General features: G+C 41.7%; 1 protein-coding gene across 2 annotated transcripts in view; it reads left to right on the plus strand.

The window, feature by feature from the left end:
* BPIFC (BPI fold containing family C) overlaps window positions 1–15,105 on the plus strand; it is a 38,184-nt gene that overhangs the window by 11,632 nt on the left and 11,447 nt on the right. For both annotated transcript variants that reach the window (XM_036902840.2, XM_057486433.1), the window contains exons 4-12: window positions 3,304–3,432; window positions 4,581–4,736; window positions 4,861–4,924; window positions 7,056–7,116; window positions 9,470–9,561; window positions 10,604–10,780; window positions 11,933–11,986; window positions 12,671–12,841; window positions 13,471–13,538. In XM_036902840.2, the coding sequence (XP_036758735.2) occupies window positions 3,304–3,432; window positions 4,581–4,736; window positions 4,861–4,924; window positions 7,056–7,116; window positions 9,470–9,561; window positions 10,604–10,780; window positions 11,933–11,986; window positions 12,671–12,841; window positions 13,471–13,538 (972 nt within the window). The remainder of the gene's footprint in view (window positions 1–3,303; window positions 3,433–4,580; window positions 4,737–4,860; window positions 4,925–7,055; window positions 7,117–9,469; window positions 9,562–10,603; window positions 10,781–11,932; window positions 11,987–12,670; window positions 12,842–13,470; window positions 13,539–15,105) is intronic.

The raw sequence follows: 15,105 nt of genomic DNA on the forward strand, positions 1-15,105 counted from the left end.
GACTCATAGGCATGGAGAAGTGACTAGTGGTTACCTTGGGGGAAGGGATAGAATAGGTGGGTGGGAGGCACAAAAATCTCAATCATAATATAAGCCATTCACAGGGATGGTAGCACAGCATGGAGAAGATAGGCAATGGTTCTGTAACATCTTTCTATGTTGACAGTAACTGCACTACTTGAGGTGAGGGTTTAATAATGTGTGTAACTGTTGAACTGTTGAATACTTGAAACCAATATAATATCATTTATCACTATACTTCAATTAAAAAAAGAAGAAACAGTGGAGAAATCCTAGGGAATCCCCATGATTTCATCAGAATCCAGCCTTCTTATATTTTTCTGTTCTACCATCCTTAGCTCTGGCTTCTAGCCTCAACATTGCCTCATGGCCCAATATAGCCACCGCAGCTCAGCTATCAAATCCATGTTCCAGGCCCCTGAAAGGAGGAAGAGGCAAGGGTAAAAGGGCTCTTGAAAGCTGAGTTAGTCTCCTCCTCCTAATGAGTTATTCTTCGAAGCTCTACTCTAATAATACTCTGCCTATACAATAATAGACAGACTTAGTCATATGGCCACACTTATTAGCAAGGGAGACTGGAAAATTAGTTTTCCAACCAGACAGGTTTCTCACCCTGAGAAAACTCAGGGATGTTTGTGAAAGAATAAGGGGAAATGGATGTTCAGATAGCAACTGGCAACCTAGCCATAGTTGCCAACAAAAGCCCTAAAGGCAATGTAAGGCGAGGATGTCATTGTCCATCTTGAGCTCAGTCTTAAAGGTTAGCAAGAGTCACGCTTTTATAAGGAATTCTCTTCGATTCATTATTTGCTACTGTGCATTATCAATCCAGTGAGAAAGCCCTGCTACTCCAACCCTTAGGAGTAATAATTTCCCTGCTGCCAATATAAAACCAAGATATTTTGGGGGAGGTTGGGGGTATGATAGTGATCCAGGGGAAACTCCTGGAAAATGGTTTGGTTGGTACTAAGTCAGCCATTTAACAAGCATTCATTGAGCATGTACTATGTACTATGTACTATGTACATTTATTGAGCATGTATCTATGTACTAGGGCTTTGCTAGTCACAGGGAATATAGTAGTGAATGATACAGATATGTTCCCTGCCCTTAATGTACAGTGGGAGAGATGGACATTAAATATATGTTTATAAAATTAAATACTTAATTACAGTGATGATAATGCACAGCAGAAAGATCAGGGTGAATCCACATCAAGTGTGGGTTAAAATGAGAAAACAGGTATTCTCGTGCTTGGCCAGTGGGAGTGATAAACTGGTACGATAACTTGAGATCTGCACTAGCCAGTCACTGTTAGCCACATGTGGCTATTGAGGACTTGAAATGTGACTAGTGTAGCTGAGGAACTGAATTTTTATTTATTTAATTTTAATTTAAAAACTGATATTCAGTTAGTTATGGGAAAACTTTTCAGTATGCTTGAACAATTTAAGTATGTAAGTTTACTTTTTCAATTGAAAATTTTATCATTTAAATACAGGTCAAGTATTTCTGATGAAAATTCAATGTCTAGATTGAGGTATATCTCAAGTATAAAATACATACCTTATTTTGGAAAAAGGAAAATAAAATATCTCATGAATAATTTTTATATTGATTACATGTTGAAATGGTCATATTTTAAATATATTGGGTTAAGTAACCATTATTAACAAAATCACCTTTACCTGTTTCTTTTCCCTTTTTTATTGTGGTTACTAGAAAATTTTAAATTAAATATGTGGCTCACCCTATATTTCTATTGGACAGTGCTAGAATCTTTTCTTAATGCATGCACTTTGACTCAACAATTCCACTTTTCAGCATCCTCCCTAGAGAAACATACATAAACAGCATGTTTGAGGGTGTTCTCTGTGATTGTTTATAACAGAAATACTATAAATAACCTAGGTGTCCACCAACAAAGAAATGATTTTTTTTTAATGATACATCTACAGCTTGGACTACTCTACAGCGTTCACAAAGAATGGATTAGACCTATAAGTATGAAAAATAATTCCAAGATATGTTAAATGTATCCCCTTACCCCTCTTCTTACAGTGGACCTCAGGATGTGTGACAGAGAATAGGTAGCAAAGGATGCAACATAGAGGAAATAGCAAATAATCATCCTTATCAGTTATCACATTTATGTTTGGTATTTTTCCTAATCCTAGTTCATAACAATGCCTTTCTCCCATGCAATAATTATACACAGATGATCTCATTTTGCCTTACTTCTGAGTAACACTTCAAGTGCTTGACTCAAAGACATTAGGTGACTTATCCAGGGTTGCACAGCTAACACAAAACTTGGCTCCAAGTCGAGCACCTTTTGCACAATCCCTGAAGTGGCATAGGCTAGTGGTAAAGAGCCCAGGCTGAAGACAGATGGGGGAGAGCTGCAGGTCTGGTTCCACCACCTATACATGACTTCAGCCAAGGTTCTTATTGTCACATCTCTGAATTGCAAAACATCAACAATCTCGTAGGATTATTATGAGGATTAAAATGAGCTGATGTATATAAGGTTCTTGCTACAGTGCCTGGCAGGTAGTAATCGCTCAATAGATGTTCATAATAATAACTTATCATAATGCATATGACCATCTACCTATGTAGACTACATGTAACCCAGATGTCATAATAATAACTTATTATAATGCATGTGGCCATCTACCTATGTAGATAACATGCAACCCACTGCTTCTTAATTACCTGTTTGACAGCCCAGAAAATCCTAGGGGAAGTTAACACCCTAAAATGAATTCTCAACTAGGGAAGATGCTGATCACATAAAGGGCATTTGGGAAGAGGAAGAAGGCACCCTTTCAATTGTCCCCATGATTGGGCAAGGGGGGGTGGGGACTACTAGTATTTAGGTGCACACATGACAAATATCCTGCAGTGTGTATAAGAGTCCTTGCAAAAGTAGTCGTCCCATCCAAAATACTAATAGCATTCCGCCACCGAGAAACACTGAAACAGCTGAGAAAAATAATAATGGCCACGTTGTACCTTTTTCATCCTTAATGCAGCTAACGAAGTAAGTTGATTATTTGCAAATTTGCTTCTGAACTTGCTCATTTCCTCCTTCAACTAGTCAAAGGGGCTTTCTAGGAGGGATTTGAGGGGCATCAGAGGACCATGCCCAAAGGCAGCGCTGCAGACCCAAGGCTCCTCCTCTAGAGGAATTCACAGCTCCCTGTTGCATCTCTGGTTTTGCCTTGCTTAAAGGGTGCTAGAAGAATTGCACTAACTCTTTTGTTTCTTGTGTTACAGCATAAAAATCAATGCCTTTTCATTTCCGAATACTTCACTAGCCTTCGTGCCTGAGGTGGGAATCAAGGCGCTGACCAACCACGGCACTGCCAACATCAGCACAGATTGGGAAATCAAGTCTCCGCTTTTGTGAGTATTCTGTGGAAAAGGCTGCTGCTCTTCAGGGAGAAACAGAGCAACGAGCATGGGTATAAATTTGCTGGCTTTGACATCAGGCTTCTTTCCCTTAGCCAGCAGCAGTCTTCATCAAGAGCACTTCTTTCCATGAGAGATTTGAACCAGGATATCTGCTGGGGAGAAGGGGCTGAAAAGCATGCTTCCCTTAAAGGCAGAGCAAAAGGTCCCTTAAAGTTTCCTAAGAGCTAGAAAGTCCCTGACTACTGGGGGAATGTCTCTACATTTGAAACCCTCAATCAGTCACTGTATGGTCTTGGGCCAGTCATTCAACACACTTCCCCATCTGTAGGGGAAACTGATGGGAAATGCAGCCTTCCTACCTCACAAGGAGGTTGGAAGATGGTAATCAGCCTGAGGCCAATTTTTCCCCCACCAAAAGGCCTATAAAAAGGAAGGGTCAGATTAAAGGCATGCTTACAGGCCACCTCCTATGTGCAAGTCACTGTCCTGGGCATATTTAGATCTGCCTTGGTTGCCCCAGAATAACACATCCTTCATCCTCTTGGTCATTCAACAACCATTTATTGCATGCCTTCTTTATCCATTTATAAATGGTGCTGGGTCCCTATCTCAAGAGCTCCAGTCTTATGGACTTTAGAGAAATGATATATTCTTCCATAAGTAACATAGATTCACATACTCATTCAGTCATATATTGAGTGCTTATTCTGTGTTCATCCTGGGAACACAGAGATACAAACAACATACACTCCACTCCCTCAAAGAATTCAGATCACATGTAAGTGTCACTTCCCCATCTATGCCCCTCCTAAATATGGTGCAGCCAACTTTACCCCTGAAGTTCTCTCTCCAAACAACTGTTGCATATGAATGGTGCTCAATGTGTGCTGAACCACTCTGGGGTATGAACACTTAGGATGAAATAACTGCGAGGTCCCTAAAGCTGTCACCATTCTCATACCCATTACTTCATTTGTTCAGTCAATGTTCATTCAGCACCTACTCTGCTGTAGATGTCAGGAATCCAGAGGTAACAAAGTTCCTGGCCTGTGGGAACTTAAAGTCTGTGGGTAATCAGTGAAATGACCCGTCTCCACCCTTGTCCAGCCTCAGTAACCTGGCACTTTGTCTCTGAACAGCCAAGACACAGGAGGAGCTGATCTCTTTCTCTCTGGGGTCTACGTCACTGGCATCATTATCCTGGCCCGAAATAACTCTGGTCAACCAATCCTGAAGCTCCAAGACTGCTACGCCCAAGTGAGCCATGCCCACGTTTCATTTTCTGGAGAACTCAGGTGAACAAGAGCACGGTGATGGGCAGTGACTCATCTGGGCTGGGTTCTCGGGCAGCATCCAGGGGAGGTTTATAACTAGCAGATACAGTCTCTGAGTAAGCCCATTTTTTCCTTTTTTTCCTAGTGTTCTGTACAACTCCTTTGCTGAGCCCATGGAGAAACCCATTTTAAAGAACTTAAATGAGATGGTAAGTCTTTAGAGATTACACAACCATGGTGAAATGCATCAGTAGCAGTTCTGCCACGCTTTAACTCATTCAGAGTCAGTGAACCTTTATAGAGCACCTACTGTGTGCTAGGCACCACCCAAGGCACTCTCACATACATTATCCTTTGCAACTAGATAACAGTTCCTCAAGTGCCTACTATGTGCCAAAACAGCTGTAGGCGCTGGGGATGCAGAGATTAATAAAACAGTATTCCTCCCTCAAGTGCTTGCCACAGAACGAGCAAACAATTGATAAGCTTACTAACTCTGTACCTACTGCATGCCCAGCACTAGGCTAGAGCCTGTTGCGGCTGTGAAAGAAAAAACTTATCTTTTTAGAAAAACCCAACTCAGGCGTGTGTAACAATAACTGAATGAATATTTTCACATAATTACATTATCATTAAACTGAACTACAGGGGTTCAGAGAAAGTGTCCTAGGAGATATTTTTTAGAGGATATGCGGACTTGTACAGTCTCCTACAGGCTTAAACTGAGCCTTGAGGTATAAGTAATATGTGGATAGGTAAGGAATGGGGAGGAAGAAAGGATATTTTCAGCCAACAGAAGCAGCATAAGTTAAGAGGCTTTCCAAAGCTACAAGTATCTCAAACACTACAAGAAATTAGTGTTTGAAGAAGGGGCAAGACAGAATTAGCTGTGTGCCCTATTTCCAATCCTGACCACACCTTCCCAGAACCCTTTATCTGTATTTTGGGGGAGACAAGGATTAGGATGGGGAGGACTGGAAGAGAAGGGAGGTTTCTTTCTGCAAAAGAAAGGCAAGAACAGTGTCTGGTAATCTTGTCCTTCTCATGCTCAGCTCAGGGCTTGGTAGGCAGTAGTGCTTAAAGAATGTCAGTGAGGAAGCTAGCATACAAAAACATTGGGCAGCTTGTCCAAGGAGGTTGCCCAGCTGGTCAGGGGACTCTGAAGCATCACTGTCTCTCTCCATCCTTACCTGTCAGGTATGGCATGCCAGGGAGTGTGCATAGTGAAAGTGCCCTCACATTCAAGGCCCTGCACTCCACCATTCTTCTGTCAGAAAGGAGGCTGGCTCTTTTAGTGTCTGACAGGAGGCCAGTAGTTAAATTTGCCTGGAGTTTACGTATGACTGAGAGATCAGATGCTTTGCGGCTAGGTCTCCCTTTGTGCCGCTGGGAAGTAGAAAAGATTGCTCAGACCACAGCTGTCAGGCCAGATTTCAAGTCCTAATGACATAGCTCCTGTAACTCGCTTATCATCTCTAAGCTTTGGTGTCCCCATCAGTAAATGGGACAGTGCCCACCTTTCAAGGCTGTAGTGAGGATGAAATGGGAGTAAAAGCAACAACTAACACTTACTGAATGCTTACTACAAGCTGGGCAATTCTACGTGGATTACCTCAATTTCTACTCACAGCAACCTGATGAGATAGATACACTTATCTTCATGTTGTAGATGAGGAAACTGAGGACAGAGTCTACAAGTAACCTCCCAAGGGATTCAGCCTCTCCTGAGCCTCTGCTGGCAACCAGCATAGCAAGCGCTAAGCACACACCTGGCACACAGCAGGCCCATCCATGTTGATAACCTTCCTTCTTCCTAAAGATGTGCTTGAGTCTGATTCGAGACTGATTTTCTAATTCCAGAAAGGGATTCTGATCCTCATAGACATCTGATCTAATGGGCTTTCAAACCAGCCCAGCAGGAAAGTGAGGGCCCGGGCTCTGACCGCTCCCAGCAGGGCGTGGCACTACTGACAGAGCAGCTCAGCTGGGTGGCAGAAGGATCCTGCGGTCAGGAAAGGCACGGCCTTTCTGCGGCACGTTCCTGATACCACTGGCCTAGACCGGGGTGCACGTCCTGTCATGCCACAGAAGGAAAAGCCAAGGGCTTGCTCTTTTATTGGGATAACTGGGTGTAGTCTGCTTGCTATGAAGTTTAGCCAGCATTCAATGACATGCCACCCATTCCTGCGTAACTTGAGGCTTTATAAGAATCAGCTAATTTAAGGGAAAGCCTTGATGACGAAAGGGAAAATGTCTCCTAACCAGAAGGCCTTTGTTTATAGGTCTAGGCCCAGTACAATATGATATAACCTGCATTTTTCTAATTCCTTTTATGGCCAGCTCTGTCCCATTATCACAAGTCAGGTAGAAGCACTGAATGCCAATCTCAGCATGCTGAAGGGTGAGTAGTAGGACTGTTTCTTCTGGGTTCTCTTCCCACCTTCAAACCCTGATGCTCTCCAGTTTTGCTTTCCAGTGTAGTACAGCTCTAGCTCTCAGTCTGCTTTACTCTCTGCAAACTAGGGCTGCGGGAGGGTGTGTGCGAGGACACAGCCTGTCTATAGGGCCGGCTCCTCTCTGCTGCTAACCGACTTCTCTGCAGAAGGAGGGGCTTCAGGAGATTAACGCGGGTCAGAGAATTACACTCTACAAACTTTAATCCCAGCTCTGGCACTAAGCCCACCCTCTTCAGAACGATTAATACCAATCTTGACCAGGTTTCCCCTGGTTCTAACCCCTTTGGTGGCTCCTTGCTTCAGGATCAAGGATCAAGTCCCAGTGCCTTAACATGCACAAGCCCCGCCTGCCACCCTCTGGCTCTCCTTACCTCCCTGGGCTTCATCTTGCCCCTTTCTCTGCTCCAAAATTCAATGTGCTTCTGCTGCCCTCACTCTTTGCCTTTCATGCTGTCTTTCCTGCCTGGAAGAGCTTTCTCTTCCCTCCGGCCATGTATTCATATAATAGATATATATTGAATACTTATTTCTTTGCAGCACTGAGCCAAGCCCCTGAGGGATACAGTCAGAACTTCAGGGCTTGTAGGTCATCACTAAGACTGGCTCTTGGTCTGAGCCGTGGTCAGAACTCTTTGGAGAGTTCTGAGGGAGGCTTGCACGATCTGACGTACAGGTTTAGGAGATCACTCTGGCTTCTGTCTATTACTAATAGACAGGAAGGAGGGAAAGAGTAGGACCAGGGAGACTGTAAAAGGCTACTGTAGGGTCCCATACAAGCCAAGCAGTGATGACAGGTGGCCTCGATGGAGTGAGGAAGATGTGGAGGCGTGCTCGGGTCCTGCATGTACTGCAAAGGTACAATGTTATTTGCTGACACACTGAATGTAGGTCATGAAGGGAGTCAAAGATGGCCCCAGGTGTTTACCCTGAGCAACTATAAAATTGGAAGGACAGAATTACTACTTACCAAGAGGGGGAAGACTGTAATAATAGGTTTGTAATAGGACTGTCAAGAGCTCAATTTTAGTTCTGCTCTTACTATATTCTTATAATTTCCTGTCTGTTTATCTGTCTCTTCCTCTAGACTAGCAGTTCCATGAGAGCGGGCACTTTGACTTACATCTGTGTCCCCAGCCTCAGGCACAGTGCCTACCTGACCCACATTAGGTTAATTGATATTGGATAAATGAAGGGATGAAAGGAGATGGGGGCTGCGCAAGTGGATGGATGAATAGATGAAGAGGGATGGGAAAAAAAGAATGGATCAGAGAGGTATGAAAAGAGGAAGAAGATGTAATGAGAGAAAAACCAGTCAAGGATTCCTGTGTCCTACCTTGCCCTTGTCGAGACTGACAATTTGAAAGCATTTTTAAAAACAAAAGCAACATAGGTAGTATTGTTCCCTCACCTTGGCAAGTCGCTTCATGTCATCCTGCTTCTCATCACCATCTACAGAATAAACCAAACATGGCATACAAGAAGAGAAGATACGGAACTCACATGCATTCCTTTAGAACAGGGAGGAAGTCTCCCTGTCATGGAATACATGGTGGTACTGAGGGAAGCAGCCGTGCCAGGCCGAGTCAGGGACCTGAGCTCTGCACCACTGTGGGTACACCTGTCACACTCTGAAATCCATGCTTCCTGCAAACCCCGCCTGCTGTCCCCAGGTCCTCTGGCCTTCTGCTTTACTCCAAAACTGATGATACACAAAAATTAGTTGAATTAGTAGCACTGTGCATGAGAATTTTCTTGGCCTCTACAACTTGGGGAATTTTCTTCCTTTCTATCTGTTTGTTTTCTCTTTCTCTCAATATTTCTTTTTAAAATTTATTTCTAATTACAACAGTAATACATACTCATTATTAAAAAACAAAGTCCTAACTACCAAGAAGGCTAAAACATAGAACTTGAAAGTCTCTCATTATATCAACCTAACCTATATGGCTTAATATTGATAAGTGACTTTTGTTTGCCTAATTTTCATTTTAAAGTAGAAGTATGTATGCAGTGTGTGCATGTGTGTGTGTGTGTTTGCATGCATGTGCTAGAAAGGGTGTACATCAAAATTTTACTGATGTTTCTCTCAAGATAATGTGATTAGGATGGGCTTTTACTTTCTTCTTTTGACTTACCTACTTCTCCTGGGTCGGAAAAGTGAACATGTATTCCTTTTTAAATAGGGTTATTGTTATTTTAAAAAATGGATAATTTAAAAATTGTTTTGTAAAGACATTTAATCATGTGTTATACCATGCCTTTAATGACTATACATTTTCTTTTCTCTCTGTTATTTAGTCTTAACCAAGATTGACAACTATACTCTGCTGGATTATTCTCTAATAAATTCTCCAGAAATTGCTGAGAATTACATTGACCTGAATTTGAAGGTAACTTTTTCATTGTCAGCATCCTCATTCTGGCTATTCATGGCCAGTATTCAAGGAGCATATGATATGTGCAGAAGGAAATATAACTAGATGCTCTTCAAATAATTTTCCTTTCAAGCAATTTCCTCATGTTTATGCACTTTCAAAAGTCTCTTGAACATTTTCCTGATTGGTAAATGATCATTTGAACAGCACAACATGTGACTGTATACTTCAAAAAAAGTGTCATGATGTCTTTGTCTCTGGATGTAGGTTTGGGACTAGGAGGCAGCAAATAGAGTGGCCTGCATTTATAAGAACTTAACACATCAGTAGATTGTACATATTGATATTTCTGTTCCCAACTCTCAGGTTAGCCAGTTTAGCTGAGGGCTGTAGACCTCTGTTGGGGCCATTACCCCATGAAAATGGTGTTTGCTGATTCTGGAAAAGTGATCAATTGTCCTTATGTTTAGTTTTGACCCAAAGTTAATACCATTGTTATTATAAATGCAGAGTGGCTTATATTTCAATCACTGAGAGACATTCGCATCAGTTAAATGTCACACAGACAGCATTTTGTAATAACTCTATAGCTAATAAGGGCAGCACGAGGAATGCCACAAACATGCCCTAAATCAGCTAGAGTCCTGGGTGCTTCTGAGTCTCTCAATGATCCCAGGTGCTCTGAGGTCACAGATTTTGAATGTCACGGGTTTGACACCTCTAAACTGCACCTTGGAAATTATTCAGAGCCATCCCCTCCAGTCAAATGTGTCTGCCTTCCTGACAACTGACAAGGAATTCCCACTGGGTTATACCCCAGGATAGACACACCCAGATATTCTCAAGAAGTCATCAGAGCTTTGATATACAGTCACTAGCCAATGAGTCAAAAGACCTTATCATTTTTGCACCCCTCCTGAGTTTCTGCGGTTTTTCTTGATTCTGAGTGGGTCCTACACGTGGGAGTCTTCACTCAAGGAGGAAGTGCAACTACATGTTCTTTGAATAATTTTATTTCTAATTAAATTTACCAGTCTTTCTTTTTGTTTTCACACAGGGCCTAGTCTACCCTCTGGAAAACCTCACTGACTCCCACTTCTCACCAGTTCCTTTTGCGCTCCCAGAACTCAGTGACTCTATGCTCTACGTTGGAATCTCTGAGTATTTCTTTAAATCTGCATCGTTTGCTTACTTTACAGCTGGGATTTTCAATATCACTCTCTCCACAAAAGAGGTGAGGAGAGTTAGTGGGTGAAGACCATCATCACCCACATGTAATCTTATTCTAAGAATCCTACTATGGGATTTTTTTATGTCATGGCTTCTATTCCTGGGCCTTTTTAGACTGTCACTCCCAGCAGGACAATGAATGAAGGAACTGCGAAATGAATGTTGATGTTAGTTGGGGAGTTACAGGGTCTCCAGTTTGGCTAATTTCAGGTTTTTATGATATTGGGCCACCATTCTAGATTGACCTCAAATAATGCCAAGACACCCCTCCACCACTTATTACCTCCAACTTTGGACAATTTCAATTCATTTACCTTCTCTGTGGCCAAGTTTCTTCATTTAGAAAATAGGAATAATAGTACTCATAGGGCTGATATGGGCATTAAAGGGGTTCACATATATGTAAAGCATTCAGACCAATGGCTAGCACAGAGCAAGTTCTCTAAAGTGTTGTTTCTTGCCATTATTAGTATTATTCCTTGTGTTATGCTAATGTGATGAATGTTTCTCCTGTCGGTAACTGCAACAGATTGATCTATAATAACTAGTGATAGTACAAATATTGTTGATTCTCTTTGCCATGCCCCCTCCCTTTCATGATGAGGCCAGTCTCTCGAGCCAGTCAACCAACAACTTCTATTAATCTTTGCATTTTGTAGGTCTTAATTATATAAGTAGTTTTAAATCTCATGTTCAAAATGCTAACTGCGGCAGCATCGGCTACCATACAGTGCTGAGAATTGTACACTGTAGCTTCAGACTTAATAATGATTTATCCACAAAGTTAAATTGCTTGAGCATCCTATGTCTCAGCAATCTCTGAAAGTGAAGACAGTAACACCAGACTTACTGTTAACCACTATAGAATGTTTATATGTGGATCATACATATATGATAAACATAGCGATCCCAAGGTTGAAAGGCACTTGACTCAAAAGAAATGTAACTTCCTGTGTGACTTGAGCAAGTTGCTTTACTACTCTGGGACTCACATTTCTGGTGGTTGAGCTATAAAATGACAGGTTACCTTTAAACACTAAATATTTTGTGGTGCAACAGCTATATGATCCATAAAAGTTATGGGACTGCTAGGTTTTCCCTGAAAAGACAACCCAGGTAAAAACCTTACAGTGACATGATGATCTTGAAATTCCAGATTTCCAACCATTTGGTTAAAAATTCTCAAGGCGTTGGCAGCGTGCTCTCCCGGGTGAGTTTCACTCCTTGATACTTTATTTAGTTGCATTGTAATAACTTCTGGAAGACTTCTGGGTCCTTTATATTTCTTTTTGGTCCAAACCTTGAGTCTATCTTACCATGCTGAAGAGTTTTTTTCTTTTAATAAAATATCCACGAATATTTTCTAAACAAGTAACTATTAAAGGCATTGTAAGCTTACAAAATAAATCAATTGTTCCTTCCACAAGGTTTCACCACACTTGAAATAATTAGCCTAAGTAGGGAATGAAGGAATAGTGTCTTTATTTGTAACTTTAGTAAAGCATCTCAATGTCGTGCCTTCACAGCTCCTGGGTGTTAGACCTGGTGAGTCTCAGGTTTGCCCTTAGGACAGAAAGATGCTCGTGCGGCATCCTGGTTATAAAGCAAGGATCTTGAGTCAGACAGGCCAAGATGTGAATCCCAGTTCTACAGTCAGCTCACCTGGAACCTTGAGAAAATTATTTAAACTCTCTAAGCCTCACTTTTTTCAGTTGTGAAATTGTTTGTTATTATTATTTTGTTTTTTGTATTATTGTTATTATTATTAAAGAGCCTCTTCTTCTATTCTAAATGGATGATGTAAGATTTAATCACCACAGGCCACCCCAAATTTGTGACTTTCCCTCATCCACTCAACTCCCTGCTCTCTGTTTCTCTCCCTGACCACGGGCAGATTGCAGAGATCTACATCTTGTCCCAGCCCTTCATAGTACAGGTCCTGGCAGTGGAGCCGCCCACGGTCAGTTTACTACGAAATAACTTCACCCTGGACATCCCTGCCTCCATCATTATACTCACCCAGCCCAAGAACTCGACTGCCGAAGCCATCGTTTCCATGGACTTTGTGAGTCTGTGGGGAGAGGCAGACAGCTGGTGGATACAGTCCCCTTCCTGCAGTAAACCACTGGCCAGCAGGCAGTGTTTGGAGTGGGGGATGTGACGCTTGGGTTAGGAGTGAGGACAGGGTTGAGATGGAGTGGGGGAGGTGAGGTATGGGGGGCCAGCGCTCACACACCCAACATTGTAAAACAGCTCTCCACCCTTCTCCACCTCCCATGAGCCCTTCCTTCCCTCTGCTTCAGTCACATTGGTAGCTGGCTTTCTTTTTCCTCAAAATAAGTCATTCAAGGTAGAATTCAAGTTTATTTGAACAGATAGAAGCCAAATGAAATCCAGTAAAAAGGGGCTAATTAAATGAACCTAAGCCAGATATCTCTCTCACACACTCACACACACACGGTACACAGAGAGAGAGAAGGAGAAAATAGAAAAATAATTTAAAGGTGATCCCTAAACAAAAGGTCTTTAAAGTTGGTTTCCCTATCTGCAGGACAGCACTTTCAGAGACATTTCTTTCCAGTATCTCTAGGAATGAGCGGGAAGGTGGAGCTTATGTTTCTGCTATAGGAAATGATATTTACAGCCAAATGGACAGTCACTCCTCATAGTAATGAATGCCTTTGCTGTCTGCAGGTTGCTAGTACCAGTGTTAGCCTGGTTATTCTGGGACAAAGACTGATCTGCTCATTGTCTCTGAACAGGTAAGGTTAATTGATTAGACGGTGGGAAACCTTGGTAATAAGTGAATCAACAGGCCATAGAGACAAGGTGAACATGAACAGAACAGGTGAAGTTCCCATTGGATAGAATGTGAATCACTTAAGGACTTCATAATAATCCAGATAATTTCAAAGCATAGACTTAACCGAAACAATGTCCTGTGAAGTTTTTCTTTTTTCTTCCCATTAGATAATATTAAGATAAAGCGAGAAGTAACATAATTGTAAATATAATTGCATAGTGCGACTGTACATTCTGATGGTACCATAATATAAATGAGGGTTCTTCTTCCACAGATTCAGGAAGTGTGCTATTGAGGAAAGAGCACAAGACTTTGAGGTCAAAGAACGAAGTCTCATATCTCTACTCACTGGTTCTATGACTTTGATCAAGGCTGTTCATGTCTTTGAGCCTCAGTTTCCTTATCTGTAAAATCATGAAGTTGGTGTGGATCATCACGGAGGTACTTTCAGGCTTTGACGCCCTGATCCCATTACTAGAATGTGGAATTTAACAAGACCATACCTCATGGCTTAGTTGGCTCTCAAATACAAGACATGTAGTCAAAGGGCTTGAGCAGGTCCAATACACAGACCACTGGACAGAAATTGCCAGTTAGAGAAGCCAGCTGCAAAGCCCATTTTCCTTAGTTCTATGAATCCAATAGTTGAAGCCAGGACTCAAACCACTTTGGGGGGAAGATATACAGAATAATTATGGGGCCCAAACTAATGCATGAAAGGAAGACAAGGAAGCAATGAAACAGACAAGGCAAGCAGAGTCTGAAAAGCATGGGAAACCAGCAGAGGAGAAATTCAATCATCATAAGTCAACTGGGTGGTTATGGAAACTATTGTAGAAACATGAAGAGTGTTTTCAATTAAATAGTATTAACTGGAGCAAGCAGACTACAAAACTGCCTAAACACACAGTCAGCTGTGTAGAAGAGCTTTCCAGTCTGGAAAAGGCAGTGAACGGTGATCGCAAGTCAAGAGTTATATTAGGATAGGGTTTGTTTTTTTTTTAATATATTACGAGGTATATTATGACAGGGTTTTTTTTTCCTTAAAATTTTATTTGTAACTGTATTGCTGCAATAAAAGTCGCCCCCCCAAAATAAAAGGTAATATGGTTTCCCAGAGATAAATATTTCAAGAAGGCTTTACACAATATTACCCAGCCATTCAAAGCAAGACTGATATCTCCATTAGACTCAGCAGGCCCAGAGCCTAGAGCCCAGGGTACTTAGGGGGCCATGAAAAGGTTTTAATGTATTTTGAGATGAAAATTTAAAAAAGAATACAACCCAGACTGGATTATACTTATCTTTTTAACAACACAGTGTTCAGATAGAATTTTTAATACTTTTTTATAGAGGAAGGAAGGCAAAAGTGTCTTATGCCCCCGAAAGTCATAATGTAGCCCTATTTCCAGAAGATCAAAGCTGATGAAACTCTGAACCTTGACAGTTATCTCTGAGATGGCAGTTTTAATAGCTGAGAGGCTGGAAGCCAGAGAACAGGAGATGACGAGGTGAAGAATGGAAGG

This window comes from Manis pentadactyla, chromosome 10 (genome assembly GCF_030020395.1).
Source record: "Manis pentadactyla isolate mManPen7 chromosome 10, mManPen7.hap1, whole genome shotgun sequence".
In the NCBI taxonomy this organism is placed as follows: domain Eukaryota; kingdom Metazoa; phylum Chordata; class Mammalia; order Pholidota; family Manidae; genus Manis; species Manis pentadactyla.